This window comes from Scatophagus argus, chromosome 9 (genome assembly GCF_020382885.2).
Source record: "Scatophagus argus isolate fScaArg1 chromosome 9, fScaArg1.pri, whole genome shotgun sequence".
Taxonomy (NCBI): domain Eukaryota; kingdom Metazoa; phylum Chordata; class Actinopteri; family Scatophagidae; genus Scatophagus; species Scatophagus argus.
The window spans coordinates 16,418,550-16,443,079 of record NC_058501.1 but is presented as its reverse complement, the minus strand read 5'-3'; the positions used below and the strand labels follow the sequence as shown (position 1 = coordinate 16,443,079).

Sequence of the window (24,530 nt, the reverse complement as noted above, 5' to 3'; positions counted from 1 at the left end):
GTGCTTCAACATTTAGCTGTTTAAGAGTGTGAAATATTAAATGCTTGATAAATACTTAAAAATGCTCCACACTAGAATATCAGTGACACTGAATGGCAGAATCAGTGCCTAAGTTTCAAGTGCATTATTAACGTAATAAACCTTAGACTACAATGAACAACAAAAGATTTTTTTTTTCCACCAACTTTATTATACAAATTCTTTGTAAGTCACTGTCGTATCCAAGGGGATCAATGCATTGAGCAATAACAAAAGGGTTGTTTTGAAATTTATAGACATGAAAATAAATCCATGAATTCAATTACTGGACGCTGTCCCTGTCCATACAATTTACTGATAGTAATGCTTTTACATTTCAGGTGGCCATTAACCATTCCCTCTCTAAATGAATTCATAATGGCAAAACACACACCATATTCATTCATTTCTTTCTGATAACTAGCCTTTTTTTTAGCATACTTGCCTCTGTATTAGTACTCTGTTGTGAAAAAAGAAATAACCTCTGTAGTTTTGTAGGAGGCTATGACGATAGAAAGACAACAAAATGTTATGAGTTTGGCACTGTACAATTCATTAAATACTAACACATAATTTGTTGAATCCTCAAATTAATGCCGAAGAGATCACTCAAAATATTCTGATTGTACTAGCTATACAAAATACAATACTTGCACAAATTAGAGTAACCATTTATAAAATTGTGAGAATGAGTTTCGATGGATATGGCTTGTGAGATATTACAGACTTTGCTACAGACCTTTTGTGGCTCTATTAAAAAAATCTAATACTACTGTATGTCATCTGCCCTATTTCCCTGAAAAAGTCACTGCACTCATAGCTTTCGGGTCTCCATTAGACCTCCATGTCTCTCCAATCTGTGTAATAAACATTCATTCACATACATTATGGCATCATGGCTTCAGTGTGTACAACCCATAATAAGTTATTGGGTCAGGCTGCTGCACTGGAGACCGTCTCCACTCTGGTGACATTAATAACTTCTGGCCCCGTCCCACACACACACATCTACCCCTTACTGGCCGTTACAAACACCGTCATCTACACATACGCTTAGAAGGCAGATTTTTTCAATAGATGTTTTTGTACCCGAGTGGAAACCTAAGTAATCACTTGAGATCAAGAATAAGGCCGATGTCTAGGCACAGTACATACAGCTGGAAAGTTGGCCATATAAGCATCAATGACCTTAAAATCCAGGCATACTGTAAATGCCTCTCAATGAAATGGAGCTGGCATGCATCAAGACTCAGAATGTTTTTAAAAACTTGAATTTATGACCAGATGTATGAAAAAACAACTAGTCATGAGAATGCTAGTTATCTAAAAACAATAAACACTTAAATCCCACCAAGTAAAAGAACATCACATCATAAGATAATTGTTAATAATAACCATAACAGTTATAATAATCATTAATAATAACACTCCATCATATTCATAACAACTACATGTAGCACTGTGTATAGGAAGATTGTCCAAATGAAGTCTGTGTTTCTGTTTAGCAGAGATTCATCTCCGTATCCTTTCACATGACTGAACAAAAACCAAGCAGTAACAAGTTCCCTCTCTTGATCTGCGTAGTCATCTCTGATTTCTGCTGATTAAAAAAAAAAAAAAACTCAATATAATACCTTCCATTGCTCAGTCACACTTTCAGTCGTGCTTGTACAGAATGTAAACCTTGAGGACAAGATACAAAGTAAGTTTGTATCTGGTGCAAATATCAGGGGAAAGATTTGTGCAAAGTTTTGTCTCTGTGTTTCTCTTTGAACTGTGCTTAAATTGCTCGGTTTTTTGTACACATTAATACTTAATACATCATGACAATATCAACACAAAATCAAGAGAAAGAGATAGCATTTTATATGGACCACAGATATCACATACTACAGTATATAGGATAGGATAGCCCTTAGTATTGATAAGCATTGTTATTGATGAAGATTTTTTTTTTCTTTTTGCTTGGTTTTTTGTTTGTTTTTTTTTTCATTTGTTTTTTTTTATTATTATTATTCATACTGGCTGAAATGCTTTATGATACAGCAAGGTCTTCGTCTTGAGGATGGGCAGGGCTTTTTCTAACCATCCAAGTCTCTCATGGCACGTGGAGCCACACAGGAGAAGGCCTCGGGTAGCCCTCTCTCCTGACTCAGAGGGGTTTTTGGCTTGCTCTGAAGCCAATCCTTTGACTGTACAAAACATCACTGACTTGTATAATGTGTCACCTGGTAAGAATAATAAAATGGTGATTGTCAGACCAGCTTCTTCTGTGGTATTTTCTTTGTATCTTCTATAAATGGCTTTGAAGGACAGTTGTGTAAGTGCAACCTCTGCGTCACGGTCTATTCATTTGTGCTCTGTAGAACAACCTTTGCTCTTCGTGCACAACCTATATCAAAGCAAGTTGCCTCTTTATTGGTAAACCAAACACGTACTTCTGTTCTGTTATCTCTTAACTCGTCTATGTTAATGTCATGTCAAGATGTTTTTGTAATAACGTGACAGATGGCTCTAAATCATTTGGTAGCCCATTGTTTTTACACTTAGGTCCTGATCTGTAGATGGGAACATTAGGGAAAACACAACCACAACGTAATCTAACATCAGTTTACACTCGTGTAGTGTAACAGTGATCAAAGCGTGAGTTCCTCTGTGGATTTGATCTAAGGTCACATGGAAAACTAGGCAACCCAGGCATCAGATTGGTAATGTGGGTACGTCCGCGGTTTAAATCGGGCGCAGAGTCCTACCAGTAGCGTCAGTCTTTTGTGTCCCAATCAGAAACAGCCCCCACCGTGTCCGCCCATGTAGATCGGAAGCAACAAAAATCAGTTTGGTCTCCCTGGGCCAGGATGAGGTTGGTTCAGCAGAGTGTCAGCTCTCCGGAAACCCTCACCGGGCGCACAGTTCATTCAGACTCACCCATGAGATTCAGTTTAATAAATCGCTGTTGGTGAGGACTGAGCGCATTGACAGTCCAGCAGGTTGTTGGTTCAATTTTCTGTTAAACTCTGTGATACAATATTCCATAGTCCTCCTATTCTTCAACCTCTTTGTTTTTTTTTTTAATATCGTCTTGTTACCTATCTAATATGGCTCCTGAGTACTTTTTAAAAACATATATAAAAACAAAATTATGAACGACACTTCTGTTGGTTTTGTTTCACCCTCCCAGTCAGTCTTTCTACAAGTAATGGCACCACTGTATATGGCAATATGGCGAATTTGTTACAAAATATGGCTGATGTAGGCTATCACATAATTGGAACAGATGTTCCCCACTTAGATTTGTAATTAAGTAATCATATTTAAGCTATTTAATTACAAGATAACACTAATTTGAATAGCCTAAACACGTTATACTGTTACTATACTTATACTTATAGTTTTATGTCTCGTAGTTGTATATCTAATAGTTAAATGCAGAAGGGTGATCTATTCCCATACTTCTGATGAGGGGTTAACTCTACATTAGGCACAGACCTCACACCGTCACCTCATTTTTACTACCCGTCCTGATCCCCTGACTCCCTCCTCCACTTCCTCCTGACCCCCCACCGCCCCCTCCTGGTATGAAATGTAGCTGCTCAATGGTGTTCTGCCTTTTCGCCGCAAAAGCCATCCTCCTGGCGCTGTGGCCTCCTAGTGTTCCCGTTCCCATGACTACACCGGCCCCGGGCATCTCCCCCGCCCAACCCATGCCCCCACTCATGTGCCCCGTCATAGCCGTGTTCCTCTCCTGCTCTCGTCCGGATGTGGGGTGAGAGTTCATCTTGATCATGTGGTGTCGGTCCAGGGAGGGCGTGGCGCAGACGTTCTGCTGGGACTGGGCCTTCTGTTGGCGAGGCAGCGTGGGGACAATCCCTCCTGTGTGGGCATATGGATCTACAACTCCCATCCCGCCGACCCCCATCCTCTCCTCCAAATGGTCTGGGGACATGAGCAGCCGTTCCTGCCTCTCCTCCCTCCTGTCCTGGGTCTTCCTGGTGAGGGTCTGCGTGTTGGAGTTCTTATTGGAGGCAGCCATGGCTTTATAGTACTGGTGTTGCTGGTTCTTGGACAGCCTGGACAGAGTCCCCGTGTTCCCAGGGACGTCACCCATGTTGAGCAGCTGGTCAGTGGACTTTACTTTCCTCGGGGGCTTGGAGAGGGTGTCGTAATTGGGGTTGTACTGTGGCTCTGGAGGATCCAGAGGGTAAGGATTCGGGGTGGGTGAGGCAGGCATGCCAGAAGGTGGTGGTGGGATCCAGGGACGGACTGCATGCCTGGGGAGGGTTCCTCTCCCACTGAGGGTGTAGTCTCCACCCCAGTGGAGGTGGTGCTGAGAGGACTGGAGGGCTGGCTGGGCTGTGTGAGGTCGGCGCTTGGTGGTGCAGTAACCAGACGAGTATTCATCAAGTCCTTTCTCTGGAAGCCAAACAAAAAATATTTATCAGCACAGTAAATAGCATCAGCACATAATGATGTATACTGCACTTTATGCCACAGTGTCAAGAGTGTCACTTCTCTTCAGAACTGAAAAATGAAATGAAGCAGCTGCAGAAACAGAGCTGTAAGGGGAATGAGGGCCAGACAGACTGGTACATTTGCACTCATTTCTCGAAAGTGAAGGCACTTACCGAGGCGTTTGAGTGAGGAGTATCTGTTGAGCTCGGGCTTGGTGGCGCTCTCATAGGAGGGCGGCAGCTGAGCCAGGTTGTGCAGGGAGTGGTGGAAGGAAGGCTGGGATTTGGTGTTGTTGTGTTTACTGGAGAGCAGGGTGCCTCCAGCTGCCAGCTGAGCATTGTTCATTCGAGGGGTGCGTTCTACAGAGACCATAGGGAGAAAATGACTGCGTGTTAAATGAGATTTGCTCCTCTGGATATAGCGCACTGCATGCAGCAGTGTGTGAATCTGCTAACATTCACTGTATGTTAGATTTTAACTTGCTTTCAACAGCAACACAAGAAGCCAAAGCTATGATAATCTTTATTATTGTTGGACTGAACGAGTCTAGTTCTGAGCTTAAAACAAAACTGAACGAAATAAATAAAGCATTGCCATGATTACATGTAATTTACATAGGTGCTCGGCTATCAGCTCCCTTACCGATAGTTGCGGTGTGTTTGGGGCTGGACCCGGAAGAGTGGATGAAATTGTGCTGCAGATTTCCCACTGTAAGTCGAAAGAACGTAAGGTAATCAGCTCACAATGGATGTTTCCAATTTAAGCAGGCTTTAGCATATAAATGACAAGGCAATTGCACAGAGCTTCTCAGCATCATCATGAAAGGCATACAGATTCTAAAAGGCCTAACATTGCTCCACAAAGAAGTCACAGATAACTCTTCTTGGTAAAAAAAAAAAATTACTGATAGCAAGGTGAACCACTGAAGGTTTGTTTTTGTATTTTTTCATGATGCCTAATGTTAAAAAGAAATCTAGGTGATGGGACAAAGAAAAGAACGTGCATTCACATATAGACATGACAAACACAATGTGCCTCGGCATGCAGAGGATGCAGTTACAAAAGCTCTGATTATGCTTCTGATTGTGCTATTCATTATGCTGTGAAAGCCCTAGACCCTCACATCTGTTGTCCTTGCTAGGCAGTCCTGGGGCATAAAGATTTTTTGGAGCTCTCCCCAGTGTCCCCTGTCCGTCCCCTACAGTCAGAGCCACGCTGTTGTTTCTCTCATCCTGCTGGACTGGGCTCGACTGGTGTCGCAACATGTCAACCAGGGCTCTAATGATATGATAAACAGAAACAAAAGGGAAACACAAGATAAAGATTTTCGATAAAATATTGTCTATACAGATGACCATTAAATCACATCAAATTCATATTGATGAAACATGTCTAACTCTGCTATCTCATCTGTCTGTTTCGTGTCTAACACTTCTTATCTTGTCAACGTAAATATTGGAGACAAGGTATCTATCATATTGTATACAGTGGATTGTTTTATCTGATCTGATAACAGAACAACCATATTGATGTGAGGATGAATGAGAGAACCTTCTTATATTTTTCAAAAATATGCTACATTTGAATTGTGTAGGAATGAGCCACGGTCTTTTTCACAGTCATCCACCCTCCGATGGTCTGGATATAAATTTGTCAACAATGATGAAAAACAATACGCTGTTAATCATTTGCATTCTTTAAGGGATCAGCCAACATGCAATAATGGTCTACAACAATCATCCTCCACTACTGGAGCCCAAGATAGAAAAATGTGACCTGTACAAAAATTAAAATACAAATCTTTATTGCCAAGATTACAGGCCATATATGAAATTAAAAAAGAAGCCCAGAGGAATCAAAACAACCATGGATTCTGCAGCAGCCACTCGATGAGGATCAAATATGTTTCAGCTGATGACTAACAACATTATTCTCAGCCCAGAATGATGAATCTGGGCCATTTATGGAGTCCTGAAAACCTAATTTCATACATAGAGCATTCATACATTGAATGAAATAACAAATCCAACTGTGCAAGGTGATAAAAAAATTAAAATAAAAAATTCAAAGGCTCACCTGGGCATATTGAGGTCCCTTTGGTTGGCTTCCTGTTGTACCTTGTTGAAGACCACCTTGATGCCCACAGCCACAGCCACCATGAACACAACTACACCTCCGATGACAAAGCCAGTATTGTGGCTCTGCTGTTTCAAGGGATCGAAGTCTGGGTCAGGACCCAATTCCTCTGGTAGAATCATGGAGTCTGTTTGTGGCTTGGCCCAGTCTGGAGAGTCATAGTTTTTACAGCTGTCCTGCTCCAGTTGCCGACTTCGTTCCGGACAGCAGAAGCGGTAGTGGCACGTTCCACAGCAATAGATAAAGGTGTCCTTGGAGCAATTGAAAGCGCTGTCAAAGTGTCCCATTACATCATAATAACCCCGACATACATCCATCCATCCATCTATCAGACGGGGTGGAATGGGCGCTACCTGGGCTGCGCCTAAGGGAGGTGCGAGGGCCCCTGCTGAAGTCACATTCTTGGGGAACATGACCTGGGGAAGGGGTCTTGGAGGCATCTCCAGAACTCCCTCTGAGGTTTCTGGAAGCTTCTCAGGGGTTTTTGTCCTGCCTTGGAGAGCAGCTGGCCTAATACTGGCCTGCATGGCAAGGAGCAGGAGAGATGGGCTGGGGCCAGTCTTGGGCTGCTCAGTGAATGGTCTCCCTGAGCGGTCTATGAGCTGAGGAGAGGGGGACGGAGAGGTCTCCACAACAGTGGTAAGTGGGGCAGTGAGGAGGGAAAGCAGGGAGACAGCGAGGACTCGGAGATTGGTGGTGGGCGTCATTTTTACATGACTAAGAGATCTATTTTCTGTTGTTGAGTCAATGCAGTTGCAACACTGTATCCGCTTTTGCAGTTTAACCCACTAGAATGGCATGTGAAATATTCCAGTAGCATGTACTACCTACTGGATATTGATGGTGTATGAGTAGTTTCATTCAGTAATAATGGATGATGAAATTTGAAGTATTTATATGATGTACTAATAGATAAGGTCAGGAATAATGTAATTTTAAAGGACTACCACTATCAAAATCAGTTGGAAGTTTTCAGTAATTGTTGATAATGGCATTCAAATGGTTTTAATTTATAGCTAGAGAGGAACTCAGACCACCTTTGCCCTCGAAAAACAACGCTTCTCAAGTCTACAACACTAAAATGGACGTATCTTTGTATAAAGGACAAATTGCACATAACAATCTTCATGCTTTTAGTCTTTAATGCCTTGTTCTACATGTCCCACTGAACTAAAAGGACTAATCTGATGTACTGCTGGATGGAATCACTATTTGTAACCACAAAGGCCAGTAAAAATTAGTAGCAACTATTTTCAGCAAAATATGGCGGTCCTGTACATTCCTGTGCTGACCATGGCACTTGAATGATAGTCTATGGCCTGTGTTTTGTCAAATGTAAACAGTTTTATCTGTTTTGTTCATTCCTGGATTCCTGTTTTAGTCTAGCACTACATACATTCAGAATTGGCACTTATTTAAACTGTAAGCAATTCTTGTTTGGAAATACGCGTGAAATCTATAATTCTTTTAATGTATCTGGCAATTCCTGGCATTGTAACACAATCCAGTGGAATTAACAGACTGAACCTCCTGATCAACACGGTCTATTGATGTTGCTTAGTTTCTCTGGAGGAGGAACTTTCCTCCATGTTAACTTGTTCTAGCCACATATCAGTAGATACACCATGTACTTCACCTGAATCTTTTCTATGATTGTTTAATATGCATCAGTACTCTTCTGGCACTGACTGTTACTGTGACTGGGCCAGGGGTGATAATGAGTGAGGCTCAGCTTAAGTGCTAAAAGACAGTAACAGCTGAAAATCAGGAGTAAGCACAAACCAAGGAAATGACTCCCTGCCTGTAAAATACATCGCGAAATGAGGCAAACGCCACTGATTTCAAATGCTCTCTATTCAGCTTTTAGGCACAAAAAGTCGCCTGTGTCATTCAAATGTATCACTAATTAGACGTGAACTGAATGGCACATTGCTTCTCCATGTGACATGTCTCTCTAAGCAAAATTATTCCTGATTTGTCTCGGAGGTTCAAAGAATATCACTTTTGTTGAGAAATATGTAAATGTGTGAAGTTATTGTGTTGGAGGTGTTGGCAATAATAGACAGAAGCAGATCTGTCTCCCACAGAAATTATAATTATATGTAATTATCAAAACGTCCCTATCTGTAGCAGAGAATGTAGGCACAGATGGGGGAGACAGAATGCCGAAATCACCGAGGGCTCCACTTGTTTCAGTTACATGCTCCTCTGACCTTCTGAGGAGGGTTCAGCGAAGGAAAAACGAGAGACACAAAGCAGCAGCTCTCCCACTGACTAATGTTCTCTTTCTGTCTCTCTCTGGGAGAATTTCTCTTCTGTTGTCTCTGAATGTTCTGCTTGATTTCCAGAATTGTCCTCGGGTTTACACGTTGACAATCAAACCCGGAACGTGTTGGCCGAGCGTCCGCTGCAATGCAAACAAGAGACATGATTAGACAGAAGCTGCGTGCACCTTCTGAGCTTGCACAATACACTAATTTTTATTAATTGCATTATATATGTGTGTGTGTGTTTGTGTGTGTGTTTGTGTGCCTGTTTGGATGCAGGAGGAACACGCTCCTGAAAAGCCAACGATAGAGAAAGAGAGCAGAGGGATAAATGCAGGGTAGGGATTTAAATGAGCAAAGAGATTGTGGCGAGCGGGAAGAGCCAGAGGTATAGATGCAGAGACGACCATGAGTGGGAGGGCGGTGTGTGGGTGGCACAGAATCAAGTACATTTCTCCCAGCACTTACCAATACAACATAGCACATCACACAAACAGCACCACCAAACAGATCTGCAAATACAGTCAATGCCACACACAAGAGGAGTGCTAATCAAGACTGTAAATCAGCTGCTGTCAGTTCAGCAGTTTAAGAGGTACATCTGAAACTGTAAAAGAGGCTTTCTATGTGTGTGTGTGTGTGTGTGTGTGTGTGAGAGAGAGAGAGAGAGAGAGAGAGAGAGAGAGAGAGAGCCTATAGTAGGTATTCTGTAAACCCCCTTATGGTCTTTCTCTCTCCTTTATTCCTCTTGCTCCCTCGTTCTCCTCTTTCTCCCTCGTTCTGCCTTTCTCTCTTTCTCAGATTCTGTGCGTGGGTTGAGGCAGCTAACTCTCTCAGAATAGCACTGCAGCTCTGTCTGTGTGAGTGAAAGAGGCAGTGAAAGAGAAGGGAGGCAGAATCCAATCTACACCCATTAGCCAAACCAGATTTCAAAGTCACATCTGCCCATCTCTTGCTCGACAAGATGACACTGATGCCTCTCGCCAACGTCTGCGAGCGCTGCTCAACTTCCATTACCATACTTTCTGCTCTGGCTCCATCACTTCATGAGGATGCTCCGGCCAAATATGCATACCACTCTGCGCTAAATGTGCAATTACATCTTTCTAACAATACAGAAATTTAAAATTCTAATCTTGATTCAAATCATGGAGGGTCAGCTTGAAGGCTGATATCACATCTTTCCAGCAAAGTGACTCAACGTGCAAAAGAAGCAAAATGCTTTCCTGTGGGTATCTCTATACTGTGTACTGCTGAAGCAATGCAGTAGTCACAAGAGAGAGAGAGAGAGAGAGAGAGAGAGAGAGAGGATGGGAACCAAAGGGTGAAGGGCACACATTCAGAACTGTGAAGATGCATCCCCCCTCAGTTACATGACCACTGGAGGGAGAACAAACCATTTCCACAGATTCCTGTCACTGCGAGCAATTCGTACCAAAGCAAAAGAACCAAACGGCGCCCCTTATTTTCATTACAGGACTGCTGACCAGCTGTGCAGACGGCTGGCCATGCAACAATTTCAACAGGTGTTTGCTTGAAACGAAACAAAATGGCTTCTTTTTTTTTTTCCCCTGTAGAAACGCGGTTGCAAAACGCGCCGATGTTTACTCAGTGGGAGAGAAAACAATTCCTTAATAGAAGCCACGTAGATGCGAAAGACATTTAATTACGGCGAAAGCAGCGTTTGCTTTAGTCTTATCAGTAAAATGTATGCTGCGCAATGACTTCGAATCAAGCGAGTCATTTTGGACCTCGACTCTTCAGACCCCAGTCCATCCTTCATTAGGTTAATAAGTTGCAACTTGCAATGAACAAGCATGCGGGTTATGGACATGACTTGCATCTATCAGTAGGCTAAAAGTGCGTGGGTGTATCCGTGCCGGTGTGTGTGTGTGTGTGTGTGTGTGTAGTCCGGCTGGATGTGTGTTATCAGTGGTCCGAATATCAATACGTTCATAATTCGCAATGTGCTGCCAGCTGTCGATTAAAGTGTTTAAGTGTTGAAAACCGTTTGCCCAGCACGAAGCCTGATTGTTTCTGTGGCGCAGCTTTCATCCAAATGTTTCATATGACAGCCTCCAGCACAGATGATGCGACTAAACACATGCAAAAACTAATTTTTCATACAGACACAAACACACAATGACGGTATCAAAGAGACCCCCCCACTCCCCGTAATTCGTTAACTGATGTTGCATTTTGTTTTATTATCTTTTTAAAAAAGGTGCATAATGTCGTGTCTTACCTGTGCGTTGCTCTGGGGTTTGATGCTGGAGAACAGCGCTGGGAGAGCCTGCGCACTGTACCTCAGCGTTCCTCAGATGGCAGCCTGTTATTGTAGCAGAGGAAGATCAGGACAGCGTGAACTGTGGCCACCTGTTTTAGATGCCCGTTTTCTACAAGTGCCGCAGATCTCAGTCGGTCTTGATAAGTCTCCTTCAGGCTATTGTTAATCCATTAACCACGGAAGAAAAGGGGGTGAAAAACGCATGCAGGAAAGAGAAAGAGAGAGAGAGAGAGCGAGAGAGAGAGAGGGAGGGAGAGGGAGAGGGAGAGAGAGAGAGAGTCTGTTGCCCAACGAGATGTTCTGAGATTTTCTGATACATGTGACAGGACTATTCAGCTATAACACTATATCGGAAAAATCCAGTTTGTTGTACTACAGTGCAAGTTACAGTACAACTAGTCAGGTGTCAGATGGTCAAAATGTCAATAAACTAAAAACTCCCACAATCTAACTTTTTTTTCCCCCATCTAGGACTGACCGAGCCTGGCTGCCTTTATAAATTCCAAGCGAGGTGGTTTACACCGCCTAACCGCCAATGGCCTCACTGAGGTCCGCCAGCGGGGGGGAGCGCTGTGATTGGTCAGTCAGACTGGCGCTGGTGAGACTCTCAGCTCCGCGCTGCTCGGCGCTGACGGTCGTTAGGCCCATTCAACTGGTGGCGTTCATCTTTATTCCCCTCCATTTCATTTCCCTCTGTGATTGAGTGACCCTGGCGACATACATTTCACGGACTCTGACAATAAATAAATAACTTTAAGCATATATACATATATATATCAGCAAAGGATTTGTGCTTTCAGAAAAGTCTTAGAGGAATGACTGAGTCGAAGCTGTGAAAACAGGGAAAACACTTGCAAAATTAAAGCAGCCGATCCAAAGTGTGTGTATGTGTATGTGCGTGTGTGTGTGAGAGAGAGAGAGAGAGAGAGAGAGAGAAGGAAAGACACGGTTGCCACAGCAACAGTGTCATTATGTTGGTGGCAATTATGAAAGCGATGAAAACGGGGAAGGGGAGAGGATTGGCGCAAAAGCTTTAACACTGGAGCGTGAACGAAACTGTCAATTAGACGCAGATCTGCATTGGCAATTCAGAGATTTCTTCAAGTTGAGGACAAGCAGGGACAGTCAGAGATCTACAAAACGCACAGGGTGAAGGAGAGGCAGTGTGAGGTTTGTCAGAGATGAAGTTGGCTCTTGTTTGGCTTCATTCCACCGACTCGTACAGCTAACTGTCTCTTCGCGATTCTCAGATCAACAGCACATGAACAAACCGGATTTAAACCGGGTTTTCATTCAGTGAATCGGATGGTAATCACACATTGGAACTAGGGATCAACCATAATTAACATCACTGCACTGTGACACAGGAAAAGCAACATGCATTCCCTGTTACACCTGACCCACATCAGACCAGATTCATATAATTTGCATCAGAAATGTCACAGTGTTTGCTTTCACAAACTGGGGAGGAGAATAGCAGGTGGGGAAGGAGGTAAGCTGCAAAATGTGGCTTGGGGAAGGCGTAAGCGTTGTGTGGAGCCCCAGGTGTCTAAGACGGGCCTGATAATTACCTGCATGGCAGGCTGCTATTTCTACACAGGTGGGTGGGCTGCTGCATGTCTGCAGCAGAGGCTGCTGGAGCCCCTCATTAGATGGTCCAATGACGCTCTACCGGGTGCACTTTCACTCACTGGTTTGCTGGGGTGGATGCAATTACTGATTTCCTCATTACGGTTATTCCATCAGTGCAGAACAGGAGACCACTATAAACAAAATGAAGTGCTATTATACGTTGCCGAACAGTAAAAGGTTCACTGCTAGTATCCCTCTCAGCAGCTGTGCCGACACACACGCCTATCACTGAAGACCAGCTACATTTTTACCACAATAAACAATTATACATGCAAAAACAAGACCAAATAAAAGAGGAAACATGACTCATCTTTCATTTCACTTCTTGTATTTCAATGTTTTATTAATTTAAATAATTTAAAATGGACACAAAATATCCAGCCAACAGTCTGCACGACGACAGGATTTCCAGAGGCACCTTTTCCATCTAAATTAACACAGCGCTTCAGTGTGTTTCCTTGGGAAATGTAGACCCCGCATGCATTTAGAACAGAGAGAAAACCTGCCCAGGAAACCCTGCCAGTGCAGCAGGTGGGGAGACAAATTCTATCAAACGTGGAAGTCTGCCTACAGATGTCCTCTCAGGTACCCACACAGCTGAGTATCCGAGAGCACATACTGCGTTGTCGGGAAGCAGGGATAATTCAAACGAGTTACACCACTGTATGCTTAATACAGAGAATAAATTATTGGTTTTTTTTATAAAGTAGTCTGACAGCCTACCCTGATCCACTGACCTAGATCTTCACAACCACTAGACAGCTGAATATGAACATGTCAATTATAAACAACTTTTGAAAATACTGGACAGTGAAACAATTTCAGAAAAACTTAAAACAGGGGTTGAGGTTCCACGAAGAATACAACAGACCAGTTATGCTCCGCTGCCAACTCTTGCCATACCTTCATTTCAGGTTAGACCACAGTAAGAAAAATACAATTTAAAAAGATGTTACTATTTTTGCATGACATTAACATTTCTCTCCCAATAGTGAACACCCAGACTTCATGCATAATTGTTTAGCGACTTCTGCAATTACCACCTTTGATCTTAACTCGAAAACCTGACTTTCGTTTAAGTAACATCCTGGCTTAGACTCACAAGAGAGCCTGGCTGAGCAGTACACAGTACCATCACAGCAGAATTTACCAAGAAACACTTTTAAAAGAGCCGATGTCAAGTCTGAGACAACAGTAGTCATGTCTCAGTAATGGACAGACATTAGAGGCCATGTTTTGCACAGTGAAACCCATTCCTTGTATCATTCATTCAGGCGAGGCAAACTACAACAGATGGCATGATTTCTGCAGCGAAGGTGTCATTTTTCCTTTTAAAAGAGGAACAGATATTTTTCATCATATCATTAAGTATGGAAATAATTAACGAAACCTGTAATGTCAACAGGACAAAGTGAAGACTAGACAGGAGGTAAGGTATGAGTACAAAGTGGACACTCTGGATAGGCGGTAGAAAGAGTCAGGGAAAAAAAGTGAACAAAAACATCGCCAGCACACTTCAATATTTATATTTACACATTCTCGCACTCACACACTTACACACATACTGAGAATTTCGCGGAGGTATTAAAGTCGCCTCAATGCACGCTTTTTGTCTGCTTTCTTTTTCCCTGCTACATTATTGGTGTTACTACTACTGTTGCTATTGCTGTTGGTGGTACTGGCTCCATTTGCTCCATTACCCAGAGCTGCTGGGACGGTTGCGGCGCTGGGTCCCGCTCTCTTCGCGGGGTCCCCTGCGTGCTTCTTCGGCTGTGGGCCGTCATTAGGATCCTGTGGTGTCCCAGAGGTCCCACCAGGCCCGCCCATGGCATGGATCTCTGTGAGCAGACGAGCTCGGGACTCATATTCTGCATAGTCCTCTAACAGCAAACGCCCTGCCTCTTCGTTCAGAGCCGACTCTGGATTCGGATGGATGAGAAGACACTTGATTGTCTGTGGGGAAATAAAAAAAAAAAAAAAAAAAGATGGAAATGTAAAAATAGTGGCAGCAACACAGGATGATACTCAGACCAATAAAGACTGATGGTCCCTCTTACAAGCAAAACATGTCTGAGGCCGAGTTCTGCCTTCCAGTCCCTCTTCAACACGTTGACACAGATCTCTCCCTTGTGACCCACATTGGGGTGAAAAATCTTGGTCAGGAAATACCCCTTGGGTGGAACCGCAGGGAAGTCCTTCCCGAGGACCAGACGCATTCGGAAAACGCCACCAGCAAATGGAGTTCCCTCTGTCAAAGCATAAAGAATTCATTTCATGAGCAGTATGTCCTGTGCCAAACTTTCTCCATAAAAAGGGTCATAGAGCGGCAACTAAGTCAACTGACAAACAAACACAGAGAAAATCTTACATACAGCTACAGTTCGTTCAAACTTACGAAAAGAAAATTTATTTATGACAAAACTGTCACACACACTCTAATTGAGGGGTGCCCAAACTTTCTTCTTGGCGGGATACAAGTGAAACTTAACAGGGGGCCCACAGGCCAAAAGAAGTACATATTGTAATGTATTGTCCAATACTAGCATGAGTACCTAATAAATCAATTTGATGATCATGATGCCTAGTTCTTCCAAGCCTACCTAACCATAGCAGTCTGAGGCAATGAGCTCAGGATAGCATGGACACTGCTGGCTGTGCGCTTTAAGTGACTTGTGTGTCTCACGTGTAATCAGCAAAACCTACAAAATCCGGAAATACAGCCTATAATGATATGTAATAAGTGTTCAAGGACTCATGGAAAAGAATCATTTCTATATTGTAAATTTGATGCCTTGTGGCTCCATGGAGGTGGGGGAGCTCAACATTTAAGCTTGGATAGTTAACCATCACCTACCTAAATATAGAGGAGCAGACAAGACACCAGAAGTGAGAAAGGCAAACAGGCAAGAGCTGTTATTACGGGAGGATGATCATAAAAGGTTGGTCACAAATTGAAATCTCTCTTCACTACCACATAGTTATCCAGCTGTTTTACTGGATGCTTAGTGGTGGGGCAGCCTACTTACTGTAACATGTAGCTAGTATGAAACATATGCGACATGAATTCAAAGTTGTAATTAGAGTATTTAGAGGAGTTCTATAGCTAGTGATCAAAAACTGACATTATAAAAGTAATGGGATCATATATTTTTTTTAATTTAGCGGATATGACAGAATTATAATCTTTATGAATTGCATGCTATCTTATTCTTATTTTAACTGACCTTTAAAATGCATGGCGTACTCAAGAATCATGCGATTTGTTACATGAGAGTTTGCATGTCCAATCAATAAAATGTCTAAACACATGTGTTGTACTGACCTTTCAGTAATTCCATTTGACCAGGGATTCAGAAATTTTTATGGACAAGTGAGTGAGTATAAAAGAAAAACTGTCTCATGGATAGACAGAAATGTGAAACACTCAGCTGTATAGGATTCTCAAAAACTTCAATGAATAAAAGTCAACACAGATGACTTAACTGTGTTGAATGTACTGTTAAGAGTTCCATCAAGCAGCTATGTTTTATTTGATGAATGCAAACACAACGACCAGACCAGACCAAAATTAAAATCAGTAATGCAACATGTTTTAATTGTTTTCATGGCCAATGCCAGCTCGGCATCACACCATAGCAATCCTTACCCGGTCCTTCGATGGCAGTATGCAGTTCGGTTATGTCTTCCTCACTGGGATAAATCTTGATACCCTCAGGGGGGTCTGCTGCCAAAGCTGAAACCTCTTTGTAGACCAAGCGAAGAACATGAGGAGGCAAATTCTCCACATTGGAGTTCTGTGAGACAGACAGAAAGATGATTTCATCAGTATGAGTTGGGGATATGTACAAACACATGTCTGCCACAAGAGGAAAATCAGGGGTATTATGACAATGTTGTCATACTGCTTTACTGACACCATTACCTTACCGATTGTATCTATTCAGAAACGCCTAAAACAACTTTGGAAAGCCAACTCACACCCGTTTTTCAACGGTCATAAAACCTGACAGTCTGAGGGTTGGAAGTGAACGTTTTTCCACACACACATATATACTTATACTGATAACAGAAAACTGACTAACACAAAATAACCACCAAAATCAATTGAGTCTCTTTAACGGTATCTTTTTCTCTTGCTGACGTACAGATACTGCGTGGCTTTCTATTTTTGGTTGCTGTTCATCTTCAGTTGTTATTCTTCAGTTTATGTCCACAAGCATATTAACTTTTACGAGTAAACACAGACATTCAGTTGTTTTGAGTGCGCTATAAAGTAAGTCACGTTACACCACACAAGTATCCTAATTGAACTCAAGCAATTTTTAACTTACTTCGAGTAATGTAGCGTTACGTAAAACTCTTGTCTGGCATCAACACAATCACGAAAGGTTACACTACTACAATAGTGGAGTATTTGCGGCACCCGTTCACAACCATTCATTCGACGGTAACTTAAACGTTAGAATACCGTATCATTACCATTAGCAGTAACGTTACTAGCCTAGCCTCAGTCTCGTAACGTTCATGTTAAAGCTGCTCGGTGGTTTCGAAATTTCAGATACAGTAAGTTTAACATTACCTACAATGACAAGTTTATGAATTTAACTATACAAAAGTAATTATGCTTTTTTAATTAACGTCTACGTCGGGGACTCCCAACCAGTACACACAACCTAAATCAAAAGCTCGACGGCTGGCGACGGCTAGCCAAACATCGGATCAAGCTAGCAACTACTGCTATTAGCTCTTAGCAATAAGCTCGGCCATCCGACTTACCATCTTCAAAAAGCGTTCTGCTAAGGTGATGGGTGTCTGGCTAGTGTCAGATATGCGGAGACTCTTCCGTTATGACTGGATAAAAGATCTTTTATGAAAACTTAGTCGGGTCCCACTGGTTTCTGCTCTTTTCTTCTTTTCGTTGACACAGGAACAAAAATACGATCCTTAGTTTAACCTATTACCATAGACCAATGAGCATCGTAGTGACATGATACGCCAGAAACGTTGAACCAATAACGATACGATGTTGTTCTTGCGTCACAGTCGGAAACCCAATCAGCCACAGAGATTCGAAAATATGACTGACGCTGGTCAGCCATAGGTCCATTTAAAAAACTCACATTTCTCCGAACCATACCGAGAAGAAAGCTGGTATATGAAATAGAACAAGATTCAACAAGAGTGAAAAGAGAAACTCACTGCATTTTGCATTTAAACAGAAGGAGGGTGGCGGAGAACAAAAAGGAACTGATCAGTAAGGAAAAAATATAAGTATGGTATGGTGTACAGATACATAGAAAGTATATGGAAATGGGAAACATTTAACACAAAAGTAGAAAAACAGAGCTCATAATAGTGAAGATAAAGGCAGACATTTATAGGATGAACCAGAGCACACACACAAAGAAAAACAAACAAGTAGCAAAAAATGGCAAACAGTCACAGAAAGTTTAGTAATGGTACATATCTACGGTATGAACTAGTCACTATTACAACCTAGACTGCATTTCTAATTATTTTAGTTTAGTTTCCATAACACCTATAACCCTGTTATACAAATCTCTACATTAATCCTTTTTCTGCTCTCACAACAGCAGCAATACACTGCTATGATTTAGTAGGATGTTTTTCTAATGCTGATGAAATGCTAATGTGACTGATCATGACTTAAGACACTAACTTAGATAACATAAAACAAAGTGAGCTCAAAGCACTAATTTCAAGTATGTCTACACATAAGGCTCACAAAATGTAAATTTTGTACCAAAAGTAAAGAGTAAAAGTGTTCATTATACAGAATGAGTGACATCAAAACAATATAGATAATACTAAATGGATTCTTATTCTTGATGCATCAATCTGCAAGCATCACTTAGTGCAGCAACTAAGATATAGAATTATAATATAATAGAAAAACGACGCTGTGGTGATCAGATGAATAGTATAAAATATAGAAACCGTAATGAAAACAGTGTGTACACTAGTACAGTAAATACACATAAATAATGAGAATCAATTGTACATACTGTAGGTATGAATATACATGCATTGTGATGGGTAAATATGGGCTGTTATGGATAATCCACCTATAGGTAGTAGAATAAATAAATAGTGACATGTGCAGATATAAACTAGTAACAATAAATATATGTACACTGAATAGGTTGTAAACAGGCAGGCAAAATAAAGAATAGGCCATGCCAGTGCACAAGAATGTTTCTGCACAGCATCAGTATAGTCAGTATGTATGTAAGTATATCAGTAGTGTTATTTGTGCTGATCATGTGAACCTGCAAAGTAACTAACAACTACAACTGTGAAATAAATGTATTACCATCTGTCCCTGTGAAATGTAGCTGAGGTGTACTTAGTTACCTTCCACGACTGGTGATAAGTTATGGTCCAGAAATGCCATCCCCAAACTCATCTATATGTATTATGATTCTATCATCTGCTTCTTTTTTAACACAAAAGAACTACACATCACCACATCAACATCAATAACAAGGGTTTATCACTAGAGGGCGCGTCAACATAACGTAAACGACGAGGCAAGGTTCACACAGCCAGGTTTTTGTGTGAGCGGGCTCGACAAAAGCCAAAACCCCAGTCGCAGACAATAAGTATCACGACTGTGGTTATCAGTATGTGCTTCAGACTCTGTGGGCTTTCTGACAAGAAGGGGCGTTTAGGGCGCCAAGAACTCAATGAATATATATTGTAAACATAATTGCAAAATGCAGGCATCAATATTGCCGCAAAAAGTTGATAAATTTATTTTACCACTCATTGCACTCGTTTATTTCTAACGTGACAAATGCACATTGTAGAGCCCCTAAACGTGAAACATACAGCATATTTAAACATTATACTCAAGAATTGTATAGGTCTGACACTGTCCCATAATGAAAGATATGTGGAAATCACTTTAGTTTTTGGCTAAATCAAAATCAATTTGGTGGATTTAATATTATTTGTGATAATTACCAATAGATTTATCAATTTCAGTCAATCGTTTAGTGCAATATCTACAGTGTAAAACGAATATTGGCAGCTAAGCAGGACCGAGAGTGAAAGCATCATTCAAAGTGGTCCGAGTGAGTGTATAAGTGTATAAATGATTTGGTGTGTAAAATTTATTAGTTTAAATTTAAATTTATTAGAGTATTAATATTATTTGAAGCAAAATAGAAATGATTTTCTACGCCACCTGATTGAACGCAGGCAACCACACCGCGATGCGGACAGCGATCATAACCTCCGGACCAGGTTAGGTGTGCAGCATTAGTTACCATGGTGATGAGGGAGCCAGGTTAAAGGACAGCTAACTTCTAACAGTGAAAACTCTGGCTCTAGGCTCAACATGCCTCGCTAATTTTTTAATCTTGCTTCACAGCACACCCCTCTGGTGGTTGGTTGGAGGAGAACGTTTGTGTCCAAGGAGATATACATTTTTTATTTTATTTGAATGTGTCAAACAGAAGTATCGCGGCTAAAAGCGACGGATTTTCCTGTTCTGCTGTGAATACCGTAAATGGGCGTGTCAACCGCGCAACAAAAAAAAACATCACAACAAAAACAACGCATCTGCTTCCGGTTTCTGGATGTAGCTGTCAGAGTCCAGCATCTTTTTAACGGGAATCGCTTTATCAGCAGGTTGGTAGCTTCATTTGGCTGTTGTTGAGTAGTAATAGTTCACTTTGCCGTTGTTTTGCAAACTGTCAGCAAGCAAACTAGAGTATAATTGCAAGGCTGTCACACTTTAACCTCCGTTACGGTAAGCAATAGCTAACGACTTTTGAGTTATCGTTAGCATGACCAGCCTGCAGACAATACTAGCTACCACGTACTCAGCTGTGTGCTAGCTAGTCTTTACTCTGTTAACGGTACTTCCTATGTGTGCTTGTGTGTTGTAAGCATTAGTATGAGCGAAGGAGAAGTGTTTCATGAGAAGCAACGTTTGGAGCTGTGCGCGATTCATGCACTCAACAACGTGCTCCAGGAGCGGGTGTTCACCAAGGAGACGGCCGATGACATCTGCAAACGGTAGGGTAACGTTTTGGTAATGTATTTTAGTGTTACAGAGAGTGTTTACCATTAAATATATCGAAATAAAAAACACGAAACTTTACTTAACAACAGGGGCATTATGGATTGATAAACGGTCCCCTATCCCCCTTTGGACATCAGCACTGCACACATTATATACATACAATACTTGAATGTATGTATGTGCAAAGCTACATTATAGTTTGGTTGCTGTCAAAACTTTAGTTTTTACCTGTCAGGCAGCAGCCGATTGTATCTCCACGGTTACTTCAGTGATCGCACAGGTGTCTGCTTTCTGTCTAGAATGATAAAACTGTTTGCCGGAGGTGAAATCCAAATTGAAATCCAATATTTAAGGGACTGTGCTGGCCACTGATGCAGCCTGCCATCAGAGAAGAAAAGACTAGTTTCACCCAGGGGACATGTAACCATTCCAGGCAGACTGATGGACGTCTGTGGCTTTACAGAAGCACTTTTGAACATCTAACCTGCCGCTGTATAACAAGTGAAAAATAAATACGTTTTGATTTTCTCCAAAGGTCTAAAGTACTAACCACTAGCATATGGATGTGTCCACACCCTGACCTAGTTTCGCATTCAGCAGCAGTGCTGTTCAACTTGGTGTCATGAAAAACCACTCCACTGGTTTGTAATTAAACTGGGAAGGCAAACCGAAGCCGTGCTGTATTCTGTCCCATTGCTTCCAACAATAAAGTGAATTTCACATCGTAAAAGCCACTGTTGGTCACAGTGTCATTTAACAACTTAATAGGTCGTGATCTGGGTAGCTTATGACTTCAGCTAGAGAATTTCCTGCTGGAAACCTTGTGACTTCATTGTGTCACAGAAACCTTGTTCTGGTTGTTATTGACAAACAAGGGTTTTTTTCTTTCTTTGTTAAATTTTTTTTCAAATTAAGGGGATTCCTGTAGCCGTATGCCAGCTAAATCACTATGGATGTTGGTCTTGACAGTTACTTCCATACTGTGGAGCGACTCAAACAATTAAGAGAGCAAAGAAAACATCAGAGCGACAATACAAGCAAGAGGAGGCCTTCCCGCCAATAACCAAAGTTAAAATGAGCTGTGCCGTACAGGAGGTGGACCTGTCATTTAAAAGACTCTGTGGCTCCCTGTCCGCAGGCTAGCTCCACAGTGTGTGGTGAATCCTCATCGCTCAGTGTTGGGAACGGGAAACTACGATGTCAATGTCATTATGGCAGCACTACAGAGCAGGGAACTGGCTGCGGTGTGGTGGGACAAACGCAGGTGAGTAAGACAGACTGACTGACAACTTTAAGTTTTACTGCACTGACATACTGAAATCTGACAGGCATCATTTTGTGTTTAATGGACAGTCCATCCCAAAGCACACAGTACTTTGCATCTCTTGGCCCACTTCTATTGGAGACTGGCAGAAAATTAAAATAGGTGTTTGGAGTTTGGTGATTATGATCTTATTCACATTGACATTCATCACAAAGCATCAACTCTTTGCACCAGGCAGTCAAAGAAATAATGCATGTTTTTAGACTTAGAAACAGACAGAAACACCCATTTCAAGTACTAGACCATAATACCGGGACATCATACAATGTTGCACTGTAAATAAGAGACATTACTCTCACGTATTATCTCCAGCTACATACGAAATTAGGATCTTATTTTGGGAAATGTAGGAAGTCAGTAAGCGCAGCAGGAGTAGGTGAGTCAGGTTGAGGTCAAGTGAGTGGTCTTGTGTTCATCCAAATGTAATTAATAAGAGCTTCTGTACAAGCTATAATCTGAACATCTCTCCTGCAGAACAGTTCAGAGCCTTTGCATGTCAAAAGTGCAAGGTTTTATTCTCAACGTCCCATCACGAGTATCTCTGGGGATCGTGTCCCTCCCGCTCCGACGGCGGCACTGGCTCGCGGTTCGGCAGGTTAATGGACAGTACTACAACCTCGACTCCAAACTGAAGAGTCCTGTCTGTATTGGGGGAGAAGCAGAACTACGGTAAGAATGTGCATGTACAAGTTTATAATGTTTCCAGATGTGCGTGTGTGTGTGCGTGCTCTGTGTTGCATCAAAACTTGGCTTTTGTGTGCTGCTTGAGCTGTGTCTCCCCGAGTGAGTCATCCCATATTAGTGGTCACATGGTGCTTAACTCACTGTTTGTTTGTGTCAGAAGGCAGCACTGTTTTAATCTGCCCTCTGTCTCTGTGTCCAGAGCTATTCTAACCTTTTCTCCTCTGTCGTCGTCGTTTCTCTCTCAGCACATTTCTCAGCGAGCAGCTTTCTCAGGATGTGGCAGAGATGCTCCTGGTTGTCCGGCGCGAGGTGGAGGAGGACGGCTCATGGCTGAATTCTGATAACCCCAGGAAGTGATGCCTTGGGACAGGACATACCTTCAGATAGCATGAAAAAAAACTCTTCCAGGAAAATGACAGACTTAAAACACCTCAATACAGAAAACTCTTCAGGGAATGATGCACTAAAATACGTTTAATATCTACACAGAGAAACACAGAGGAAATTCCAAAGAAAAGCCGAGATGGGTGTTTTACTCTTGAAATGAGGAACTGTTTTGATTGTAAAAGCTGTTGCTCTGATGTGACCCGTGTATCTGCTTTGTCTTGCTCGTGGTACCTTTGTTTTAACACTGGGAAGGTGCATCTAAGCTAACAAAGTTTGAGACAAATATGGGCTGGTTTGATGGTAGAACTTGAATTATTATATGACTGGGTGTGACTCACCAGTCCCATTATGTGGCTGAACTTTCACTGTTTTGTGGTAGGAAAATTGCAGTGTTTGTGCATGAAAAAACATCTGCAATATGGATAACTGGACCACTTTCAATACAAAAACATCTCCAAGATGAATTTGCCACGTAAGTTGCTGTCCCACAGTTTCATGTTCAAGTGGCCAAAATTAGTTCCATGTGTACAAGGTGGTTTTGTCAAAATCCATCAGTTATCAAGCAACAGCCGAGTGCACCATCTCTTTCCAAGACCTTTTGTTGTAAACCTTCTATGCACTGCAGTTAGATTTGTTAGCACTATTTGTGTGTATGTGTGTGTGTTCATACAGGCACAGGTACTGTAAAGGCATCGCCTGGTGAGGCATTGAAGGACTACCAGTGTCTTTTCATGTTTTCGTCCATTTACGACAACGTAGACATTTTCATGGTTTGCCACATTTATTAGATTTTGTTAACGTGATTTCCTTTTCCTTTCGTTTGGCATCAGTACGAAATTGCAGAGACTTGAAATGACTGAGATTGATAATCCATCACGATGAACACTTGAACCTGCTTTTGTTTATGTCAGAGTTATGTTATTGTGTGATAGTGCAGCTGAATCCACACAGTAACAGAACTGAGCTTGTGGTATTTGTCGTGAATATGTTTCAAGTCTCCATGGTTACATGGACGTCAGGAAAATCACTTCATTTTCAATCTTAAAATTAGAGGTAGCAGGGATATGAAGTGCACTATTCTTGGTTAGTTGTAAAGGAGTCAAACATGCAAAAACACTGGTTCTGTGACTGTATGTAACCTTTATGTTTGTATTGTCTCCTATTGATCTATGCATATCCAAAAGACTGACTTACTTACACATAAACCTAAGCTCAAAGGCTCACAACATTGAAGCTTATTTATATTAAACTTTGACCTCCTGTTTTAAGTATGAATCTGTTGTGAAGCATATT

At 41.8% G+C, this 24,530-nt stretch overlaps 3 protein-coding genes across 4 annotated transcripts; 1 reads left to right on the top strand and 2 right to left on the bottom strand.

The window, feature by feature from the left end:
• Positions 1-2,447: 2,447 nt before the first annotated feature.
• On the bottom strand, positions 2,448-11,549 carry LOC124065280 (protein shisa-7). Its single transcript, XM_046400538.1, has 6 exons — positions 11,116-11,549; positions 6,544-9,010; positions 5,591-5,745; positions 5,110-5,175; positions 4,641-4,826; positions 2,448-4,428 (listed from the first exon to the last, which is right to left on the bottom strand). The coding sequence occupies exons 2-6, from the start codon at positions 7,308-7,310 to the stop codon at positions 3,506-3,508; spliced, it is 2,097 nt and encodes a 698-aa protein (XP_046256494.1). The 5' UTR covers positions 7,311-9,010; positions 11,116-11,549; the 3' UTR covers positions 2,448-3,505.
• Positions 11,550-13,100: 1,551 nt separating this feature from the next.
• ube2s (ubiquitin-conjugating enzyme E2S) lies at positions 13,101-17,776 on the bottom strand. Its single transcript, XM_046400351.1, has 4 exons — positions 17,566-17,776; positions 16,436-16,583; positions 14,847-15,037; positions 13,101-14,742 (listed from the first exon to the last, which is right to left on the bottom strand). Exons 1-4 carry the CDS (start codon positions 17,566-17,568, stop codon positions 14,374-14,376), a joined length of 711 nt encoding a protein of 236 aa, XP_046256307.1. The 5' UTR covers positions 17,569-17,776; the 3' UTR covers positions 13,101-14,373.
• Positions 17,777-20,091: 2,315 nt separating this feature from the next.
• josd2 (Josephin domain containing 2) lies at positions 20,092-24,512 on the top strand. 2 transcript variants are annotated; one of them, XM_046400332.1, is made up of 5 exons: positions 20,092-20,445; positions 20,707-20,835; positions 21,981-22,106; positions 22,641-22,835; positions 23,096-24,512. In XM_046400332.1, exons 1-5 carry the CDS (start codon positions 20,324-20,326, stop codon positions 23,205-23,207), a joined length of 684 nt encoding a protein of 227 aa, XP_046256288.1. In that variant the 5' UTR covers positions 20,092-20,323; the 3' UTR covers positions 23,208-24,512. The 2 variants fall into 2 exon arrangements, with proteins under 2 accessions (XP_046256288.1, XP_046256289.1); XM_046400333.1 differs by having other exon boundaries at positions 20,444-20,566.
• Positions 24,513-24,530: the final 18 nt, after the last annotated feature.